This window comes from Phoca vitulina, unplaced genomic scaffold (genome assembly GCF_004348235.1).
Source record: "Phoca vitulina isolate PV1807 unplaced genomic scaffold, GSC_HSeal_1.0 scaffold13, whole genome shotgun sequence".
NCBI classification, from domain to species: domain Eukaryota; kingdom Metazoa; phylum Chordata; class Mammalia; order Carnivora; family Phocidae; genus Phoca; species Phoca vitulina.
Genome location: NW_022589716.1, coordinates 1586296 through 1606346, shown reverse-complemented (window position 1 = coordinate 1606346; position 20051 = coordinate 1586296). Strand labels below are relative to the sequence as shown.

General features: G+C 61.1%; 1 protein-coding gene across 1 annotated transcript; it reads left to right on the top strand.

Moving 5' to 3' along the window:
• Nucleotides 1-1424: 1424 nt before the first annotated feature.
• On the top strand, nt 1425-20036 carry CHERP (calcium homeostasis endoplasmic reticulum protein). Its single transcript, XM_032412318.1, is given in 19 exon segments — nt 1425-1536; nt 1846-2019; nt 5232-5416; nt 6447-6584; nt 6894-6929; nt 6931-7046; nt 8627-8738; nt 8831-8920; nt 10249-10483; nt 11223-11398; nt 13246-13681; nt 14817-14941; nt 14943-15056; nt 15961-16094; nt 16768-16854; nt 17217-17360; nt 17446-17562; nt 18055-18149; nt 18419-20036. Coding segments are annotated over 19 exon segments (2733 nt in total). The 5' UTR covers nt 1425-1511; the 3' UTR covers nt 18613-20036.
• Nucleotides 20037-20051: the final 15 nt, after the last annotated feature.

The window sequence follows — 20051 nt, the reverse complement described above, 5'->3', positions numbered from 1 at the left end:
CTCAGTGCAAACCTCACTTCCCAGGGGCAGACCCCACCCTCCTCCCTTATCAAAAACCTGTTTTCCTTAACACCGTTGTAATGATGTATTTGTTTACTGATTTACAGGTCTCCACCCCCCACCCAAGACTACAGGCTCAGGAGAGCAGAGTTCAGGCCCAACTCCATCACAAACCACACCCCGCCTGCTTTTCTGTGAACCGAGAATAGTCTTTACTAGTGAACATTTGCAATCAATTAATGACAGGAAAGACCAACTTAGAACCGCAAAAAAGCATTCCGTTCTTCTCCTTAGAAGACCTGTATTTTAAAAACTACTTATTAGATTTTGAATGCCACCAATAAAAATATTAAGGGTATTTTTCTCTTCAGCTATGTAAGTACCTACATGATACACTCAATTTTGCCTCTTGGCCCACATGGCCTAAATATTTGCTATCTGGCCCTTTATAGAATAAGTGTGTCAATTCCCGGCCTAAGGCATTATCTTGCATACAGGAGGCAATCCATAAGCGTCAAATGAGTAAGTTTGGAGCCAAAAAAAGAAGAAAAAATGTATCTGAAATATATGGACATTTATTTGCGTAGAAAAAAGAGGGAGGTATAGCCAACCAAGTGTTAACAATGGCACTCTCAGGAAGGTCGGATTACCGGGATGTCCAGTCTATGCTAACATTTACTGCGGCTTGCCATCGTTCTCTTTCCCCACCACGAGCACACGTTCGCTTAGTCATTTGAGAAGCAATGTGACTGCATCTCTGAGGAAGGCGCGCCGTGCGCTCTGGGCGCGCAGTCTAGAAGGCCGGGCACCCGCAGGTCGTGGGCGCTCATTCCACGCGTCTCAAATGACTGCACCAAAGCCCGGCGAGCCCCAAGGGGGACGCAGGGTGAGGCCGACAGGGGTGGAGAGGTCCCCCGCCCCAAAGTCTTCCTTACCAAAGCGTTGGGTCGAGCGAAAGAAACTGAGCGGGAGGATCTTGGGAACCTCAATAGCCCAGTTCCATCCCCTCCACGCCCGTCGCCTCCCGGTTCTACTTCCCGGCGTCGCGGCCCGGGAGCCTCTCCGGACGCACCTCACCTCGTAGTCTTCTCACCGCAGCCCCGCGGGGAGGAACTCCCCAGAGCCCTGGTCCAGCGGAGAACGCGGCCTGCCAGGCCCTCCGTCTACGACGCGAGGCAGGGAGGACGCCGCGGCCGTGGCTAACGGTAGTCTGCGCCGTTCCAGCCGTTCCCGGGCGTAGCGCGACATCGGCCCACCCCGCGCAAGCGCGGGAAAGCCCCTGCGCGTGCGCATCGCTAGCCCCTACCGCGCGCCCGGCCTCGCGCGGCTTCTTCCCGCCGGCCTTCTGCCCTCACTTCCGCGGTTTCCCGGCGACGGCCGTAAGTGGAGGGCGGAAGCAGCCCGCGAGGCCAGCCGTAAACGGCTCCCTCGCGCCACTTCCGGCCGGCTTCCGCAGACGGGGCTGGTGGGCGATCGTGAGGCGCCGGAGGACGTTCCCTGCGGCCGGAGCCATGGAGATGCCTCTGCCGCCCGACGGTGAGGCCCAGCCTGGGCTCGGGGACCGTTCCTCTCTCCCTGGAATCCCTTCTTGGCCCTCCCCGCCTTCCGGGGTTTCCGGGCCTAGGAGGGGGCGGGGCTCGGCCTCCCGGGTTCGCCTGCGGCCTCTCCCGCGGGTCCCCGCATCCCCGGCGCGCGTGTGGCCCCTATCGGGACCCGTACAAGGGCGGCCTCTCTGGAGCCCAACCCTAGGGACCCCGGCCCGGCGGACGGGGGCTGGGACACCAGGGCCCCCGGATTTGGGCGGTCCTCGCTGACGCCCCGCGTGGCCTTTTCTCCGTCCTTCAGACCAGGAACTTCGAAATGTCATCGACAAGCTGGCCCAGTTCGTGGCTCGCAACGGGCCCGAGTTTGAGAAGATGACGATGGAGAAGCAAAAGGACAACCCGAAATTCTCGTTTCTGTTCGGAGGCGAGTTCTACAGTTACTATAAGTGCAAGCTGGCGCTGGAGCAGCAGCAGCGTGAGTTCTCTCCAGCTCTCAGGCCGTCCCTTCCAGCGATTCCTTTCTCCGACTCCAGTTCGGGCTCTGCCACAAACCGCCTTCTTGTGGGCCGCATGCTCTGTCTCTGAAAATGGGGCAGCTGGGCCTTCTTGATGCCTTCCGCTGTTCCCAGGGCCCTGCACCTAGCGGCTGCTGGGCCCGAGTGTAATGGAGAATGAGGTTATCGATCCTTCTCCTGGGCTCCGGATCAGGGATTTCTCTGTCGTTTTTGCAGATGTGATGACTTAGGTCAGCAGAAGTAGAGTGGCTGTTTCGGTGTTTTCTAGGGTGGAAGTGAGAGAAGCTGGACCGGGACCCTCCTGGCAGGCACTGTCCAGCACCCATTGTGAGCTCTCTGTGTAGACGGTCTAGCAAGATTTTTGTGCATTTCAGGTGTTTGCAGTCCAGACCCAAAAGACTTGTTCTTTGGGTTTTAGTTTTTGTCAGATGGTTATCGATGTTTACCGGGTTGGGTATCAGGATGCCAGCCCTGACCTCAAAAGAGTTTAAGGTGGGTTTAAGAATCACAGCTGGCCTTTGAATAATAGATAAATAGTCACCAGGTGCTGGGGTCCCTGAGGGCAGAGCCCACATTTGTCTTGTTCCATACCACATTTCTAGATACAGTGTTTGAATGAATGAGCAGGGGGCTGCCAAGTAGATGGGCATTGAAAGGTGAATCTTTCCTAGACTACAAGCTCCCTGAGGCCAACCAGACCTTGTTTGGGTCATTGTTGTGCCCTACTACATGGGACTTAGTAGGTGTTCAATAAAAAGTTTGTGAGAAACAGCAAAAGTGCTGTGGTTTGAATAAATACATGTGTTTAGGGAGCGGTAAGAGAAATCATGAGAGGCCCAGCATGGCTGGAGCATAGAACGTGTGTAGAGGGGGGAAGGGTTTGATCTGGAGTGGCAAATGCCTGGGGGAAAGTTCGGGTTTTCTCCCACAGTCTAGGGTGTCGTCTGGTGCCCAGTTAGGTTTGAGGTGGGGGTGGGGGAGATTTGCCTAAAATTGTAGGCAAATTGTTGTATGCACTTAAGTGTTTTTGGAGCAACCATTCCTTAGCCCCAGCACATCACTTTGAAAACTGCTGCTATAGGCGGTGGAAAGCCACAGGAGAGTTTGAAAGAAGGGAGAGGTGGGTCAGGTTTGTGTGGCCAGTGTAGAGGACAGGCTGGAGGGGGCGTGAGTGGAGGCTGCAGACCGGGGAGGTCTGCAGGTGAATGAACAGGGCGGTTGATGGTAAGGTCTGAATTAGGTCAGCAGGTTGAGTAGGAGGGAGTGGGCATGGGGGCAGTGGGGTTAAGGGGTAGAATTCATTAACTGGGGCATCAGTCGGATATTGATGAGGGTGGCATAACCCGGCAGAGGAAGACTTTGGTTCGCGTGACCGTGAGGTAAGACGCTGTTTTCCCTGCAAGGGGAGCCCACTCCCTCCTTGGAGGGTCAGAAATCAGAGGCCACTTAGGACTTGATACTGTAATGGGGGGAAGGATACGGTGCTTCTAGCAGGGGGAGATGGGGGTTCAGGAAATGCCTTCTGCAGGCAACAACGTTTCAGCTGAGATTAAAGAATGTGTTGGAGTTAGCCAGATGGAAACAAAGAAGAGAAAAGTGTTCAGGCCGAGGAAAGAGCCTTGGGCTGGGAGTGGGGGGCAATAGCTCAGGGTGGCTAAAGCCCAGAGAAAGGGGGGTGCTGGAGAGGCCCGGGTGCAGAGGAGGGAGGGCTGGCTGGCCGAGGACTTAGGAGTTCTCCCAGAAGCTTTGGGGAGGCCCTGGAGGATTTCAGGACTGGGTCGTGGAGCGGGCTTAGCCACTGTAGCTGGCGCTGCACCTGGGTAGTTTGAGAAGAGTGAGCCCCGAGGCTTTTCTAGAATGGCGCTTTGCAAAGTCCAGTGAAGGACTAGCTTTTATTTTTCGTTTTGTAGTACTTCCAACCTGTTGTGGAAAGTACACTTTTGCAAAATACAGTAAAACGTGATCTGTGAAACATCGAGTTGCTATAAAGGTGCCAGAAGGATCCCTTGGCACGTCTATACTTTGACTGGTCCGGGTTTTGCCCAGGGCCGGCCCTCAGACCGCACGTGAAACAGCAGCCTCCGGCCATGCTGTTGAGAAGTACAGGGGCGGGACCCGACGCAGGGAGATCAGTTCCAAGGATGATGCAGGTGACAGCAGGGTCACGGCAGGGACACAGGCTGGAGTGTCATCTAGGAGCCTGACTTCACTACACGGGGTGGCTTGTTAGTGCGAGGTGCAAGGGAGAAAGAAGTGCCCGGATCTTCTGGGCTCCGGGTGTGGGCATAGCCTTGCCAGCCACGGGGGCCGGGAGGGGAGCACGTGGGGAGGGGCGCACGTGGCGAGAGGACACGCGGGCCTGTGTGCGGTGCCTTTGGAAGGTCAGTGGGCTGTCTGGTCCGTGATCAGATCCATCGCGCAAGGACTCCAGGAGATGGTAGAGGAAGGAGCGTGGCTCGCACGCAGTAACTGCCGCCTCGCAGCTCCTGTGTCCCACTGCCCTGTGGCTGGCCAAGGGGAGAGGGCAGACCAGGCATCCCCGCATTCAGGGGTCCGGCAGAGGAAGACAGAGGGGCCTGGGGGTGGCCACACAGGCCACGTGAGACAAGGACCTGAGATGGGGCCATGGGGCTGAGGAAGGATGTCCACGGTGGCCCGGGGTGGGGATGCACAGCCAGACGGCCATGGGCCGACCTAAACGGGAGCTGAAGGATTGAAGATGAGTCTCAGCTATAAGACCGTTGCCAGAGGGCCAGGAGGCAAAGGGAGAGTTTTTACAGACAGAAGCTGCTGAGGAGGTGGCAGGGACGGGACACGAGAGACACCCTTGGGGAGGGCCGTTTGTCCGCCAGTGGCCATGGTCTGGGTTCAGCCGAGGCTCCGGCCTGGGTGAGGGGTGGAGGGGGATGGGCTTGGTCTCAGCTGGAAGGCCGCTGGGCCAGGCCAGATGGTGGGCGGGAGAGGGGCAAGGTGACGTCCCACCGGAAAGGGTCCAGGGCTTGGGCCCTGTGAGTGGGGGGGCCGGGCGCAGAGCGAGGGGGCTGCAGTGCGGCACCGGGGTCCTCTTGTGGGTGGCGAGGATCGGCAGGGGCAGTCTCTGGCTTGGAGCTGCCTGAGCAGCAGCCGAGGGGCCACCTCCTCATGGGGGCCGCCTTTCCTCCTCTCCCGCCAGTCATCTGCAAGCAGCAGGCCCCGGAGCTGGAGCCGGCCGCGGCGCTGCCTCCCCTGCCGCAGCCCCCGCTGGCCCCGGCTGCGCCCATCCCACCGGCCCAGGGAGCCCCATCCATGGACGAGCTCATCCAGCAGAGCCAGTGGAACCTGCAGCAGCAGGAGCAGCACCTGTTAGCCCTCAGACAGGTACGGGCCTGCTCCTCTTCCCGCTCCCTCCCGCTTCCCCTCCCGCTTCCCCTCCGGGTCCTGAGCTGGCTACCTGGAGCTCAGCCTGCGCCTGCCTCATATGTCAGAAGAGTTCCTCACCACTCGTCAGCAGGAGGACGGGGCTGCCGCCACGTGTGGTGTGTTCAGCTCGACCCTGATGCTGGGCACGGGTTGCTGCTTCTTGTGGGTGAAATCATGCCACAAACTCTTTGATGCACGACACCCTTTGTGCGGGGATGGACACCCAAGGTTGGGGGGGTGGCGCACGTTGGAAACTGTGTAACCGTGAAGTCCAGGTGGCCTCTGGTGCCCTTGGCTCGGGCTCCTCGCTAGGTCGCCCCAGGCTGTCGTGGGGAAGGACCCTTTTGTCCTGGTTTGTCATCGTCTGAGTTTTTGGCCGAGTGCAACAGGATGAATTGCCAGAAAAACAAAACGAGTAAAAAATAAGACCTCTGAAACACTAGCCGCGCTTTTATTACTGGATACAGATGTAAAATTACCGTGATTTTGCTGAAAACAAAACCTTCTAGAAAGCTCCCCGTCCGTTTCCCCCTCTGTTTCCACACAGAGCTCATGGGGGACCGGGTGGCCCGGCGGCCACTTCCCAGTGCGTGGATCTAGTGCAGGGCCCCGTGTCCCTGACGGCTAGTGCGGTGGCCCTCCTTTCCCTTGACTGGCGACGGTCTGGATGTCCTGTCAGTGATGTTGTTTGTCCACACCTATCCCTCGGTTTTCTTTGTTTTTGTTGAATTGATTTGCTGAGGTTCCTCGTTCTTCTGGGTGTTCGTTTTTTTTCTATCCGTCACCTCGGGGCAGACGTCATTTCCTGCTGTGTCCTGTCTTTATCCTCTGCTTGCCGTGTCCATGACCGTGACCATGACTGTCCCAGATACCTGTGTCAGGCTTTGAGTGTGACCTCCTGGTGCTGGGAGGCAGGGCACAGATGGACCAGGCTCGTCCTGGGCCGAGGTCCCTCCTCACGCAGTCTCCATCCTGCTCGGCCTCCCAGGAGCAGGTGACCGCGGCTGTGGCCCATGCCGTAGAGCAGCAGATGCAGAAGCTCCTGGAGGAGACCCAGTTGGACATGAATGAGTTTGACAACCTGTTGCAACCCATCATCGACACATGTACCAAAGATGCCATCTCGGTGAGGGGAGGTGGGGGCTGGGGGGGGCGGGGGTGCTCCCAGAACTTGGTGCTCCTGTTGAGGGGGGGAGCCCGCTGCAGGCTGGGACTGCTCTAGGGGAGCCCTGTCTGTCCCTCCCCTTCCCTTGTGAGCACCGTGGGCAGGACAGCACGTGGGCGAGGTGTGCTGCTCGCGGGGCCAAGACGGAGCCAGGAGGCAGGCAGCAGCCTCGGTGTGCCCGAGCCCTGGGCCACCACGCCCTCGGGGTGTGCCCTCACCCTCCCGGGCGCCTGCACACGCTCCAGCTCACCATCAGCCTGGCTGTTGCAGGCCGGGAAGAACTGGATGTTCAGCAACGCCAAGTCCCCCCCCGCACTGTGAGCTGATGGCGGGCCACCTCCGGAACCGCATCACAGCCGACGGGGCGCACTTCGAGCTGCGGCTGCACCTCATCTACCTGATCAACGATGTCCTGCACCACTGGTGAGGGCCCCGCCACACCCCGCCTTTCCTCTCGCTCTTTCTGGCCCACTACTGGGCTGCCGTGCTGTGCTCAGTAGCCTGGCCTGTCCTGGGACTGTGGGGGCCACCTGTCCAAAGACCCTAGAGGAGGGTTGGTCTGAGCCAGGAGCTCTCCGTCGGGAGGACAGCCCACCCCAATACATCTTGGCCCCTTCCCTGGACGCTTCACTTCACATGGGCCACTGTCCCCTCCTCGCTCTCCTTGGGGCAGCCTCTGGGTGTCTTTCCGCATCCGTCTGTATCCAGTGCCAGCTTCTCTTCGCGTGATCTACACACAGACGCCGCCCTGTCACCTGACTCTGCTGCAGGGTCCCCCCCGTGGGGTCCTCTGCTACCCTCTGTCCCACCCTGCTGAGACCAGCCCCCCGCCCCCCTCCCCCCAGCCCTCCCAAGGCCAGGCCGGTGTTTGCTCCTGTGCCGCGTCTGGTCCCTTATGATAGAGGTTCACTTAACAAACCCAGACACCTGGGCCGGAGCAGGCCCGGGGAGGGGACCGGCGGAAGCGCACGTTGCTGGCGAGGCTGGCGCTCAGCCGTCCGGACTGGCTGTCAAGTTTGGCTTTGAGCTTGGCCTGGCCGAAGGGGACGGCTCCCGTGAGAGCAGCAGAAACGGACTCTGCCTCTCCCCCACCCTTCCCCCATCTCGCCCCATCTCCTGCTGTGCGCGTGCGCAGCCCGGGTCCCCGCCCCTCCGCTCCCCGTTTCCTGTGCCACACTGGCCACTCCCTGCCTCGTCCCTCCTTTATTTCTCTGCTGTTGGGAGGTCGGCAGCCGCTCAGAACCTTCTTGGCTCTCCTGCTTCCACCAGCCGCTCTGCTGACCAGGGCAGCTCTGCAGGGCCATGGCCCGTTGCTGGCAGTTGTCCAGCTGTGCCGCTCCTGAGCTGTGCTCTGCCCAGAAGCCGCGTGCCGCTCACCCTGTCCCCCCTCCCCTCCCTGTCCCGGCGTCCCAGCCCCGCACTCACTGCTGGCTCTGAGCACCCTTGGTGAGCTTGGTGCCGGGAGGGCTTCTGGCTGCTCGCCTCCGACCCCGCATCCTCCTCCAGGAGGCCACATGCGTGCCATCGGCCTCTGCCGCCTTACGGCACAGCCCCAGGGGCCTCCGCAGCGCCCCCGGGAGGATGGGAGGGCAGGCTGCCTGGCGTGCCCACACGCTCCCTCTGCCTCCCGAAAGCGGGGCTAAAGCCGAGGTCTTGTGCACAGGGGGTGACAGGGCTGAGGGAGGCCACGTGGACAGCTGGGGCTCCTACGGGCCTCGGGTCTGTGGGTCTGTGTGTGCTTGCGCCACCCCGGGAGGGAAGGCTTATTTTTCTGATGAGACCAGGGTGATAGCCCTTGCTCTGAAGGTCCCCAGGCTGCTCTTTGCCTCCTCCCACTGCTGTCGGCCTGTCCCTTGGGCCCAGGCGCCAGCACAGGTCTTGTAGGGAGCCCAGCCCGCGTCCCGAGAAGGCAGAGGGTGCTGTGGCTGGAGCCGCAGTGGTAACGGGCGCGTGGCCGGGTCCCGCCCCAGGGCCCTGACGCGCGGAAGGTCTCTCCCTCACAGCCAGCGCAAGCAGGCCAGGGAGCTGCTGGCCGCCCTGCAGAAAGTCGTGGTGCCCATCTACTGCACCAGCTTCTTGGCCGTAGAGGAGGACAAGCAGCAAAAGATCGCCCGGGTACGTGGGGCAGCCGGGAGAGGGAAGGCGGGGGGGACGGGGCACGCTGGTTTTCCTGCTGACGCGGCCTCCCCCTCCTGCCCCACACCCAGCTCCTGCAGCTCTGGGAGAAGAACGGCTATTTTGACGACTCCATCATCCAGCAGCTACAGAGCCCGGCCCTGGGGCTCGGCCAGTACCAGGTGGGTGCCCTCCCCACCCGCATGGCGCCCTGGGACCGGGGTGGCTATGTGCAGAGGGAGTGGCGGCCACCACCACAGCACGCTCCCGGAAGTTAGGCGGCCTGCAGCCCCCGCCTGAGGGGCTGGGGACGGCTGGTGGGCTGGTGAGCTCAGAGGCCAGGTAGCATTTTCCAGACGGGCTCCCACCTGTGTCTGGACTGGTGGTGAGCGGCAGCCTCTGGGGGCTCCTGTCCCATCCACCGTGACCAGTGAGCCCTTCCCAGGTGAGCCCACCGGACTGCTTTTCCTGGCGCCCCTGTGGCCAGCTTGCCCTGCCCAGGCACGGCTGCTGGCGGTGTCTTTGGCCCGTCGGCTCTGGTCCTCCGGGCTGGCTTCTGCGTGACGGAAGCGTAAGCAAGCCTCGGTGTCGTCTAGGCTGCCGCGGTCACGTTGTGCGTAGGCAGCGTTCCCCGTGTGCACGTCTGCCTTCTCTCCGGGGAGGCATCTGCTCAGAGGACGGGGGTGGGGGGCCGGCCAGGTCTCCTTGGTCACCTCTGCTGTGGTGCCGGCATCGCGGCCCCATCCGCAGCTGCTAGAAGAAAAGGTAGAGCTCATGGCCCCTTTTCTCAGGCTGAGAGCGGTCGTTTTTTCCTGCAAGGATCTGGTTGAATGTTGGAAGCTGTGTTGACTGTTTCTCTGTGATGGTCTGGAACACCCCCCTCCCCACAGGGGAGAAGCTTTCATACTCAGGCCAGTGAGGAACATGCGTGTTACGCTTTTAAAATTTTTCCCCCCTTTTTTGTTGTTATATAAAGCAGCAGACTTATTGCAGCCTATCACAGTGGTGTGAACTGCTTTGTCCCTCCTGAGTTGGTGACCGCCACTCATGTTTACTCAGCTGCCCTAGTCCCTTCCCGTTACCTCACTGAGTTCTCCTCCAAAATTCTTGGAGGGGGGTCCTGTTACTGTTCTATTTTACAGCTGAGGAAACCGAGGCTCAGCGAGGTTAGGACTTGCTCAAAGCCGGGCGGCGAGTGAGCGGCACGGCCCGTGACGGCGGCCTGGAACGCTTGTCCAGGTCGTGTCTGTAACGGTCGTGTGATAGGACAGGGTGCGGCTGTCGTCGCGCCTTCCCATTAGCAGGGACTCCCAAACCTCGCTGAATCTAGCATTCTCGTGACCAGCTTTGGGCTAGAGTGAGATGCTCTGTGCTTGTCTAGACTGTATTGCTCCGAGCTCCCCGGGCTTTCCAGGGCTTGTTCCCTGAGTGGCTCCAGAAGGGGTGGGATCGGCAGCAGGCCCCGAGGAGTCCGTCCCGAGTGCCGGCCGCTCTCCGCTCTCCCTGCCAGGCGACACTCATCAATGAGTACTCCTCGGTGGTCCAGCCGGTGCAGCTCGCCTTCCAGCAGCAGATCCAGACCCTGAAGACGCAGCACGAGGAGTTCGTCAACAGCCTGGCCCAGCAGCAGCAGCAGCAAATTCAGATGCCACAAATGGAGGCCGAGGTCAAGGCCACCCCGCCGCCACCTGCCCCGCCACCGGCCCCCACGCCTGCCCCTGCCATCCCGCCAACCACCCAGCCTGGTACGGGGCTCCCTGGGGGGCCGCTCCAAGAAAGCAGCCTCTCCCCCAAACAAGGGCTCTGGTTCTGTGGGCCTGGTTCTAGGGCCGGATTCTAACCTGTTCCCAAACACCAGGCCCAAGGATTTCATATGCAAATGCCACCAAACCTTACAGCTCAGGGAATTCCTTTCCTGTACAACCATCCCAGAGAACACAGAGAAAAAGCTGCCCAAATCAGCTTTCGAGACCAGGCTAACTTTATACCAGATGAACAAAGAAAAGGAAGCATGGATATCAGGCAGCATCCCTTTTGAACAAAGATGTAGAAATACTTCACACCTGAAATCTAGCAAAGCATTAAAAAAGATACACCATGATGAGAGAGAATTTGCCCCAGGAATGTGCAAGGATGGTTTAGCACTTAGAAGTCTCATGAGACAAATGAGGTGGGAAAAAATGATCTTTCAAGTAGACGCAGAAAGGGTTTTTAATAAAATTCAGTAATGAAAATTTTTGAGCAAGCTGGAATAGGTACAGAGTAAGTTAAGATTTCAAAGAAGGGGGCGTGCCCCGTGTGAGGTCAGCCTCCCCGCCGCTCGCCGCCCTCCTGGAGCCATCAATTTCGGGTGGGCTCACGCAGCAAGGATTTTCCGAGACGTAAAGGCCCAGCCTGGGTTGGTCCTGGATGGTTGCTGAACGTGGTTTCAGGCGGTGCTCGCTGACCACGGCCCCCGCTAACCAGCCTCTTGCCTGGCTCTAGATGACAGCAAGCCTCCCATCCAGATGCCCGGCTCCTCTGAGTATGACGGCTCGGGAGGAGTCCAGGATCCTGCGTCTGGCGGCCCCCGGGGCCCTGGGCCCCACGATCAGATCCCACCCAACAAGCCCCCGTGGTTTGACCAGCCTCATCCCGTCGCTCCTTGGGGCCAGCAGCAGGTATTTTCCCAGACTTGTGGGGGCGGGTGGACCCTCTCCTGTGTGGGTCAGCGGGCTGGTAGTGGCTTGCTGGGGAAACGGAGATTTCTGCAGCGGGGCCCAGGCTGGGCAGGTGGGGACAGGCCAGGACAGGGCTTCACACCCGACCGGTGCTGACCACCCGGGCCTCTTAGGAACATTGGTTCCTGTGTTCCTATGAGGGCTGGGCAATTTCAAATGGTCAAATACAGCAAGGTGAGCGGTTTCTGTCCTCTTTCTAACTGGTTCAGCCAGCACGGGGCCAACATTTTGTCTCCTTGGAAAGAACATTGTGCTTGCATGAGGAAAGGGAAGGTCGGACATGTAGGGCCGGCGGTGCTTTCTGGGGCAGAGATGCTGGTCACTCCCTCTGGTTCTTTGGGGTCAGAAACTTCTAGGCCAGGGCAGGGGTCATCTCATCCAGCTTAGCATGACTGGGAAACACTGGAAGCATCCACTTGCTCTCTGGCCACTGGATCTGATCCAGTGGAGCCTTTGGGCACAGCCCGGGCCTTTCCTGGACGTCCACCTTCCCCTTGACGGGGCCTAGTGGTTGCGGCCCTGCCAGGTGACTGGGGAGGCTGGGAGGGAGGGCTCTGGACTGACAAGTGGGGCTTATGGCTTTGAGTTGCCCATTGTACCCCTCCCCGCCCCAAACCTGAGGTTCAGGAGAAGAGATTACTTAATTTCACAAAAGATTGGGTATCCCCGTAAAATCAGCTCCCACCTATGAATGCCAGTTGTGAGCCATGTGGTATCAGGCATTTTATGGGCACCGTCTGATGAGGGAACAGTTCTCATACCCCTTGTGTAGGTGTCTCCAGGGTCAGCCTTCTTTCTGGGGGCTTGTGGGATGGGCTCATGATGACAAGGGTCCCCTCGCTGAGGGTCTGCCCTGGGGCAGAGGTACTCTTGGCCTGGCCTGCCCACGTGGGATCTTACACATTTTGAAGTAACGTTTTTAAAATATTGACTTACTGATTTGATTTGATTAGATTTTTGGTAGGCTCCACACCCAGCGTGGAGCCCAGTGCAGGGCTTGAACTCAGCGGCCCCAAGATCATGATCTGAGCTGAGATTGAGAGTCGGATGCCTAACCGACTGAGCGGCCCAGGCCCTCCGAAATAATTCCCGTATTTAGAATCTGGCTTTCTGATTTCTTGAAAGACCTGAGGGTGTGGTGTGGCCCAGGCCCGCCTCTGTGTGGGCATTCCGCGGGGCCAACCAGCTGTGACCCTGAAGATGGGCCCCCTGGTCATCCACTCCTAGGCTTATCCCACCCTGGCCCTGAGTTTGGAGTTAAAATCCCAGTTTTAAGTCTCACAGCAGCAGCTGAGATCCAGAGCTTATGTTCTCTCCCACCCACAGAAAGACATTTCCCGCGACAGGATTTGAGAGCAAGTAGTCAATATGGGAGGTGACCCAGAAGACCACGCAGGGCAGGGGGGAACGTGACAGGGAAGGGGCTGTCGTGTGGGTCCCTGGGGCCCAGCTCCTCCCTGCACTCTGCAAGCCGTGGGGGATGCAGCTCTGCACCGGCCACCCAGGGGCACGGGAACCGGAGTGCGCCGGGCAGCTTCCGGATCAGGCAGCCGAGCTGGGAGTGTTGGGATCCCTGGCACTGGGGGCCTGCCCAGCTTGGGTGTGGGCATGGGAAACCCTCGGTGTCTGAGCCCAGGCACCCCAGCCCCCGCTGCACGGCAGAGCGAAGGAGGCAGCACTGGGGCCAGGGCCGGGTCGCCTCCATGGTTGGAGAGCCACGCCGTGGATGTGTGGCCGGCGGCTAGCCAGGCCTCGGGAGGGGCTCACGTCCGCCCCTTGCCTTGCAGCCTCCTGAGCAGCCGCCCTACCCGCACCATCAGGGCGGGCCGCCCCACTGTCCGCCCTGGAACAACAGCCACGAGGGCATGTGGGGCGAGCAGCGCGGGGACCCCGGCTGGAACGGCCAGCGCGACGCGCCCTGGAACAGCCAGCCAGACCCCAACTGGAACAGCCAGTTCGAGGGCCCCTGGAACAGCCAGCACGAGCAGCCGCCGTGGGGCGGGGGCCAGCGCGAGCCGCCCTTCCGCATGCAGCGGCCGCCGCACTTCCGGGGCCCCTTCCCGCCACACCAGCAGCACCCGCAGTTCAACCAGCCACCGCACCCCCATAACTTCAACCGCTTCCCGCCCCGCTTCATGCAGGACGACTTCCCCCCACGGCACCCCTTTGAGCGGCCGCCCTACCCTCACCGCTTCGACTACCCCCAGGGGGACTTCCCTGCTGGTGAGTGCCAGGGTGCCCTCCGCGGGGACCGGCCCCCGTCCTGCCCCCTTGTTCCCCGGGTGGTGCTGCTTCACGTCATCACTGCGGGACCTGGGAGGTCCCCTGAGTCAGGGTGACAAGCCGGGGGCAGGGTGGGGCGGGGCGGGGGGGGTCCTGGGATGGTATAGAAGCCCCGTCTGGGCCCTGGGGAAAGTGGGGAGACAGACGGGCAGCCTGGGTGCAGGCACGTGGCACACACTGGGCGGCTGTAGAGGTGAGGTCCCGTTCCCGCTGCCCATGCACCCGGGGAGGGGGAAGGACAAGGGTCCTCCGGAAGGAGAGTCGCTTGTAAGCCCTGCAGCGGACGGGCGGGCAGGGCAGGGGGTTCAGGACCCATGGCGCCTGCGGGGCCCTTCCCCGTTCCCTGTCTCGCTGTTTTCACCAGCTTTTTTCATTGCTTTTCTTTGAAGGATCTCTAGACTTCTTGATTTTTCTTTTTTAAAAAAAAAATTCGTTTCTACTCTCTTGCTGCTGCTATTTTTACTTTAAACTCCGTTCTCGGCTACAAATTGAGCCGAGACCACCGAGCACACGTATGGCCGGTACGTGCTTCCCGGGCTGTGGTATCAACGCGCGCCCAGCGGGCAGCTTCCCCCCAGCTCTGGGGGCTGGGAATCTGAGACCATGGGGTCTTCTCCCCATCTTCACATCCTCCTCCCTCTGGGCGCATCGGTTTCCCGTGCCCCTTAGCAGGATGCCAGTTACATCGGATCGGGGCCCACCTGCGGGATCTCACCTCAAGCGAATCACCTTTTTAAAATGCCCTGTCTCCAAATACAGCGATACCGATCCGGCCCGTAATGTTGCTACTTTAAGATTTTGTGATTTTTCCCTTGTTCCTCCTTCCACCTTGGGTCGTGGTGTGGGTGCAGGACAGGTCCGCCCAGGCCCAGCCCCTCCCCACCTGGCTACATCACCCTGGGCGGCGAGCAGCAGCGGGAGAGGAGTGCTGGGCAGCACTGCCCAGAGGCAGGTTGGGCCCCCTCATCGAAGCCCCCTGCCCGGGCACCCGTCCCCTTGCACATCTTGACTGCGCCGTCGGCACCACCCAGCACACGACTGCCCGGTAGGCCTGAGAGGAGTTTCTGTTTTGCAGAGATGGGACCCCCTCACCACCACCCTGGCCACCGCATGCCTCATCCTGGGATCAACGAGCACCCACCCTGGGGTGGTCCCCAGCACCCCGACTTCGGCCCTCCTCCCCATGGCTTCAACGGGCAGCCCCCCCCACATGCGGCGACAGGGCCCTCCCCACATCAACCACGACGACCCTAGCCTGGTGCCCAACGTGCCCTACTTCGATCTGCCCGCGGGGCTGATGGCCCCCCTCGTGAAGGTAACGTCGCCACGGCGAGCACCCAGCTTCGTAGCACACACTCGTGCCAGTTCCTCGGCCTCCCTGTGAGAAGTTCGTGCGTGGCACCCATTTCCCGGCAGGGGACAGACGCTGCTTCCCAGGTCCCCTTCCCGCTTGTTGCTACGCCCAGCAAACGTGACTAGTCAGTGGGAATGCGTCTGAGCCGGTGCCTCTTCCTCATCTTGAATTCCTGAGGCAAAACGAGCAAGGCCTGTGTCCCCTCTGCTTGCTCCGCACGTCCCTCCCGGTGGGCTGCTCGCCTTGTGGCCGTGAGTGGGCCGGGCCGGGTGCGAGGTGCGGGTCCCTCTTGGTCCTGGCCCTGGGAAGCTACCTTGTCCGGGGCCGACAGTGGAGGGCTTTCTCAGAGAAGGGGGCAGCCTCTGAGCTGGGCCTGCGGGGGCCATGGGAGGGGCAGCGCGGGGGGGGGGCGGCGAGGCCGATCGGGAGCAGCTCCGGAGACCTGAGGGAGGAGCCGCCATCAGACCGGAGGTTGAGAAGGGCCACGCTGGGGCAGCAGGGCGAGCTGAGCTGGCTTCTGGCGAGCGGGTTCCCTGCTTGGGGGTCCCGGGGTAGGACTCGGGAGCACGGGGCAGAGTGTGCGGGTGGCGGCATCTGGGACCCGTATCGTGTCTGAGGAAACCGAGGGGTCTTTCCGTCACCTCAGCTTGGAGGCTGTGTCTCAGATGTTTTCTGGAGAGACCTTTATTGGCCCCAAGGAAGTCCTCTGCCGCCTCACTTAGGAGTCAGATCATTGGCGTGGCAGCAGCCTTGGTGGGGTAACCCTGTGTGCCCCCGGCCCTGCTCCCCGGTCGCCGCAGCACCCCGGGTGGGCCTGAGGGCGGCTCTGGCACGGGGGGCCTGACAGCTGTGTTCCCCACTGCAGCTGGAAGACCACGAGTACAAGCCTTTGGACCCAAAAGACATCCGCCTCCCGCCCCCTATGCCGCCCAGCGAGAGGCTGCTGGCGGCCGTGGAGGCCTTTTACAGCCCCCCCTCCCACGACAGGCCCAGGAACAGGTACGGCGCTCGGGGGGGGTGGCCTCTGTCCCCTCTCCTGGCCTGACCTCCCCGAGTTTGCTTCATGCCCACGGGTGTCTTCTGCCCGGGGTGGTGGGAGGCCCAGGTGAGGAAGGGGGCGGCGTGTAAAGCCAGGCCGAGTTCGGGCCCGTCGCTCCCCTGGCCGTGGGTAACGTGTGTCCCACGTACGGCGGCTCTCAGTGGAGGGCCTCTCTGGTGGGGACACGTTGGGGCAAGTTGCTGTCTCTGGCGTGGCGTGTTTCAGAAGCTGGCAGCCGTGTGCCCCAGGCTTTGTCATGAGCCCCCTCAGGACACCCTCCAGCGGACTTGTCACCAGTCCGGCTAGAACCGCCTCCTGCCCGGTGCTGGCTCACAGGCCTGTCCATCTAGGAGTCAGAGCTCCTTGTCCCCAGTTAGATCACAGGTCGTAGGAGCCACCTGAGCTATTTCAGGAAACATCGATGTGGAAAAGGCACAGGAGCCAGGCGTGCGCCCTGCCGCCCTGCTTCCCCGCACGGTGCCGGACCCTGCTGGGCGTCCAAGCGAGGGTGGGAGGGAAGGGGGGCCGCACGCCCGGACGCATGTCCATTGGGGTTTCCTCCTGCTGACCTGCACGAGTTCCCGGCGGGAGGGAGGTGGGCAGGGTCACACAGGAAACGCCCCTGTCTTACAGCGAAGGCTGGGAGCAGAACGGCCTCTACGAGTTCTTTCGAGCAAAAATGCGGGCGCGGCGGAGGAAGGGCCAGGAAAAGCGCAACAGGTGAGCACGTGGGTGCCCGCGCGCGGTGGGCCCGCGTCCCCAGCCAGAGCGGGCCCCTGCCTGGGCCACCGTCAGATGCCCTGACGGACCCGCCATCCAGCCATGCCCGGGCTGTCCTGTCCCCCCACCGGGCCAGAGGGAGGACGGTCCTGTCTCTGCTCGGGTCTGCGGTGGGTTTTCCTGCAGGGCCCCCGTTAACGCCTAAGACGCCCGCCCAAGAGAGCTTTGCCGTCGTGCGTGATCAACCGCGCGCTGGGAGCCTGGTCCTCTTGAGGGGACCGGGCAGGTCTGCACCCAGCCCCACCCGCCTGGGGTCTTCCGGAAAGTTCGGGGCTTGCCGCTCACCAGGCCTCTCTCTGCAGCGGCCCCTCACGGTCCCGGAGCAGATCCAAAAGCCGGGGGCGCTCTTCCTCCCGCTCCAACTCGAGGTCGTCCAAGTCATCGGGCTCGTACTCCAGGTCCAGATCGCGCTCGTGCTCGCGCTCCTATTCCCGCTCCCGCTCCAGGTAGGCGGGGGGCCGTGCGCGCCCGCCGAGGCCCCTGTGGGGTGCCCGTGGCCGCCACCCACCGCCAGCTCTGTCCTCCCCGCAGGAGCCGCAGCCGCTCCCGCTCGTCCCGCAGCCGCTCCCGCTCCCGCTCCCGCTCGCGCTCCAAGTCCTACTCCCCAGGAAGGAGACGTCGGTCGCGGTCCAGGAGCCCCACCCCGCCGTAAGATTTCTGTCTTAACTGTCCAGTGACCGCTGGTCGCGCCGGAGCCCTCTGACGCTTTGCTGTCAGTGTTGGGACCTGTCGCTAGAAGATGCGCTCCCGGGGGCCCGTGCTGAGGCGGGCCCTCAGGGACCCCGAGTTCTAGCACAGTGACAGCGGCGCCTCCTCGTCTCACACCTCGCTCTTACCTGTTGATGGTAATGTCGTAAAGCGTGAGGTAGCGGCCGGGCTGTCTCTGAGCCGGTCGGGGGTTCCGTGCGACCTGCCCTTGCTGCTCGGTGTGGGGCAGGGCCCAGGGGAGGGAGCTCCCCTACCTGGCACTCGAAGATGACGGAGAAGGCGGCTAGAGACCCAGGATGTGTGCGTGTCCCTGCGTGCCCCTCTAACGCTGGTGAATGTTCACGTCCGCCACACGCTGTAATGTTCTAAGAGTTTTCATTCCAATAAATGTATCGACTCTTTTTTAAAAAACGTAACCTGTCTTAATTTTAGTTCCTCGGCTGGTCTGGGTTCTAATTCAGCACCTCCTATACCTGATTCAAGGCTCGGGGAAGAGAACAAAGGACATCAGATGCTGGTGAAAATGGGTAAGGTTCCTGGGAAGAACCACCACCCGCTTTGGGCTTTCGGGGCTGGGGAGCCAGAGAAGGTTCCGGCTCGCTGCCAGAACTAGCAAGGGCGAACCCGCCGAGTTCTCGCTGCGCGTTCTTTCTCACCGCAGCCGCCTCACGTGTGTAAAACCACACGGGCGCGTGTCATTCAGCTCTGTACGTGAAGTCTTGCTTAAGTTCATGGATAAATGGGCCAGATTTCGACTTCCGTGGGTTGTAACTGCCCTCCCCCCTTTCTTCTTAAGGCTGGAGTGGATCTGGTGGCCTCGGCGTGAAAGAGCAAGGGATCCAGGACCCCATCAAGGGGGGGGACGTCCGGGACAAGTGGGACCAGTACAAGGGTGTGGGCGTGGCCCTGGACGACCCCTACGAGAACTACCGCCGGAACAAGAGCTACTCCTTCATTGCCCGCATGAAGGCCAGGGACGAGTGCAAGTAGGCGCTCCGCGGGCAGGAGCCGTTGGGACTTTCCTGGCTTACTGGCAGTGACAGACGGTAGGGACAGCTCGGTGGTCAGTCTCCATCCTTGGGGAGCGACAGAAGAGAAGGAAGACGACAGCATGCCTAGGGAGAGGGCCGTGCTCCAGAGTGTGGGGGGCCCCAGGCCCCGCCTGCAAACCAGCTCTCCCATAGAAGCCAGAACCCGCCCGGAGATGCCCCGGCCGCCCGGCCACAAGCCTCCTTCCCTTGACGGAGAAGTGAGAAACCCGAGACCCTCCACCCCGGATACGAATTCCCGACACCTGAAGACACGGCTGTTCACACCTCCCCGCAGTCCGCTCGGAGCTTCCGCCTAGGCCGGGAGGAGCGTGTGGAGGACGGGCCCCGGGCCAGGCGCCGGTTACAAACAGAAAATCAGACCTTTTCTGATTGGCAGAGTTACACAGGGCTTTCATTTTTACTCCAGATGTTTAGTTTTAGAGAAGGGAATGTTGCTCTCAGAGGATCCAGGTGAGAATTTGAAACCTGATTCCTCTAAGACGTGCTCACGGCCCGTAGTTCAGTTACTTTAGTTGTTTGAGTTGAAATTTTGTCCCCAAACGTTAGCCACTCGTGGTCCCTGCAGAAACAAAGGTTCTAAGGAAGCTGATCTGAGGCATCTTCAGGTCACGGAGTGACGCCCTCGGAGAGCCTGCACCCTTAGCGTCTCTGCGTGTGTTTCTCACTTAGAGGAACCCAACACCAGCGCTCACCCGACGGCCCGCTCCGCTCTGGGGTGGGGAGAGCGAGCCCACCGCGCCTCCGCCCGCCCCACCCCGCCGGCGAGGGGGGCCTGGCCGGGCGGGGGGGAGGGGCGCAGCAGACACCGCCCTGGGGACGGCCACGCCTGGCGTCTGTGGGCAGCTCGTGCGGTGCCGTCTCTTTGTACAGAAACATTTTTGAAAAATTCTTTTCAATAAGATGCAGAGTCCTCTCCAACTTTTCAACCTGATGTGATAAAATAATTTGATTTTGTTCTAGATTTCCTGTAGCTGTGAATTGTTCAAACGTGTCAGATTCAGGATAAAACGTAAACACGTGCTGTTAACGATTTCTTGTGGATTTTACTGTTTTGCCTTCAAATAAAAACTTTTTTTAAAGACCTTTTTCTCTGTGTGTTTGAGTTAGAAGCGCGCTCGGGCCGAGTCTGGAGGGGCCGTGCCCGGCGTGCGAGTCTGAGTTGTGCAGTCTGGTCGGAAGCCGTGTCCTGGCATCTCCCGTCGGCGTCCCCGGCCTGGGCATCTGGCGCTGGCTCCTATGGAGCAGACGGGGCTTCTCGGCCCTTCCATCTACCTCCGCTCACCAGGAAGGCAGCCCCTGGCCAGTCCGGCCACCCCGCGGGGCTCCAGGCAGGCGGGCACCCTCTGTCCCGCCGGGAGCGGGGACCGAGCCGCCCGT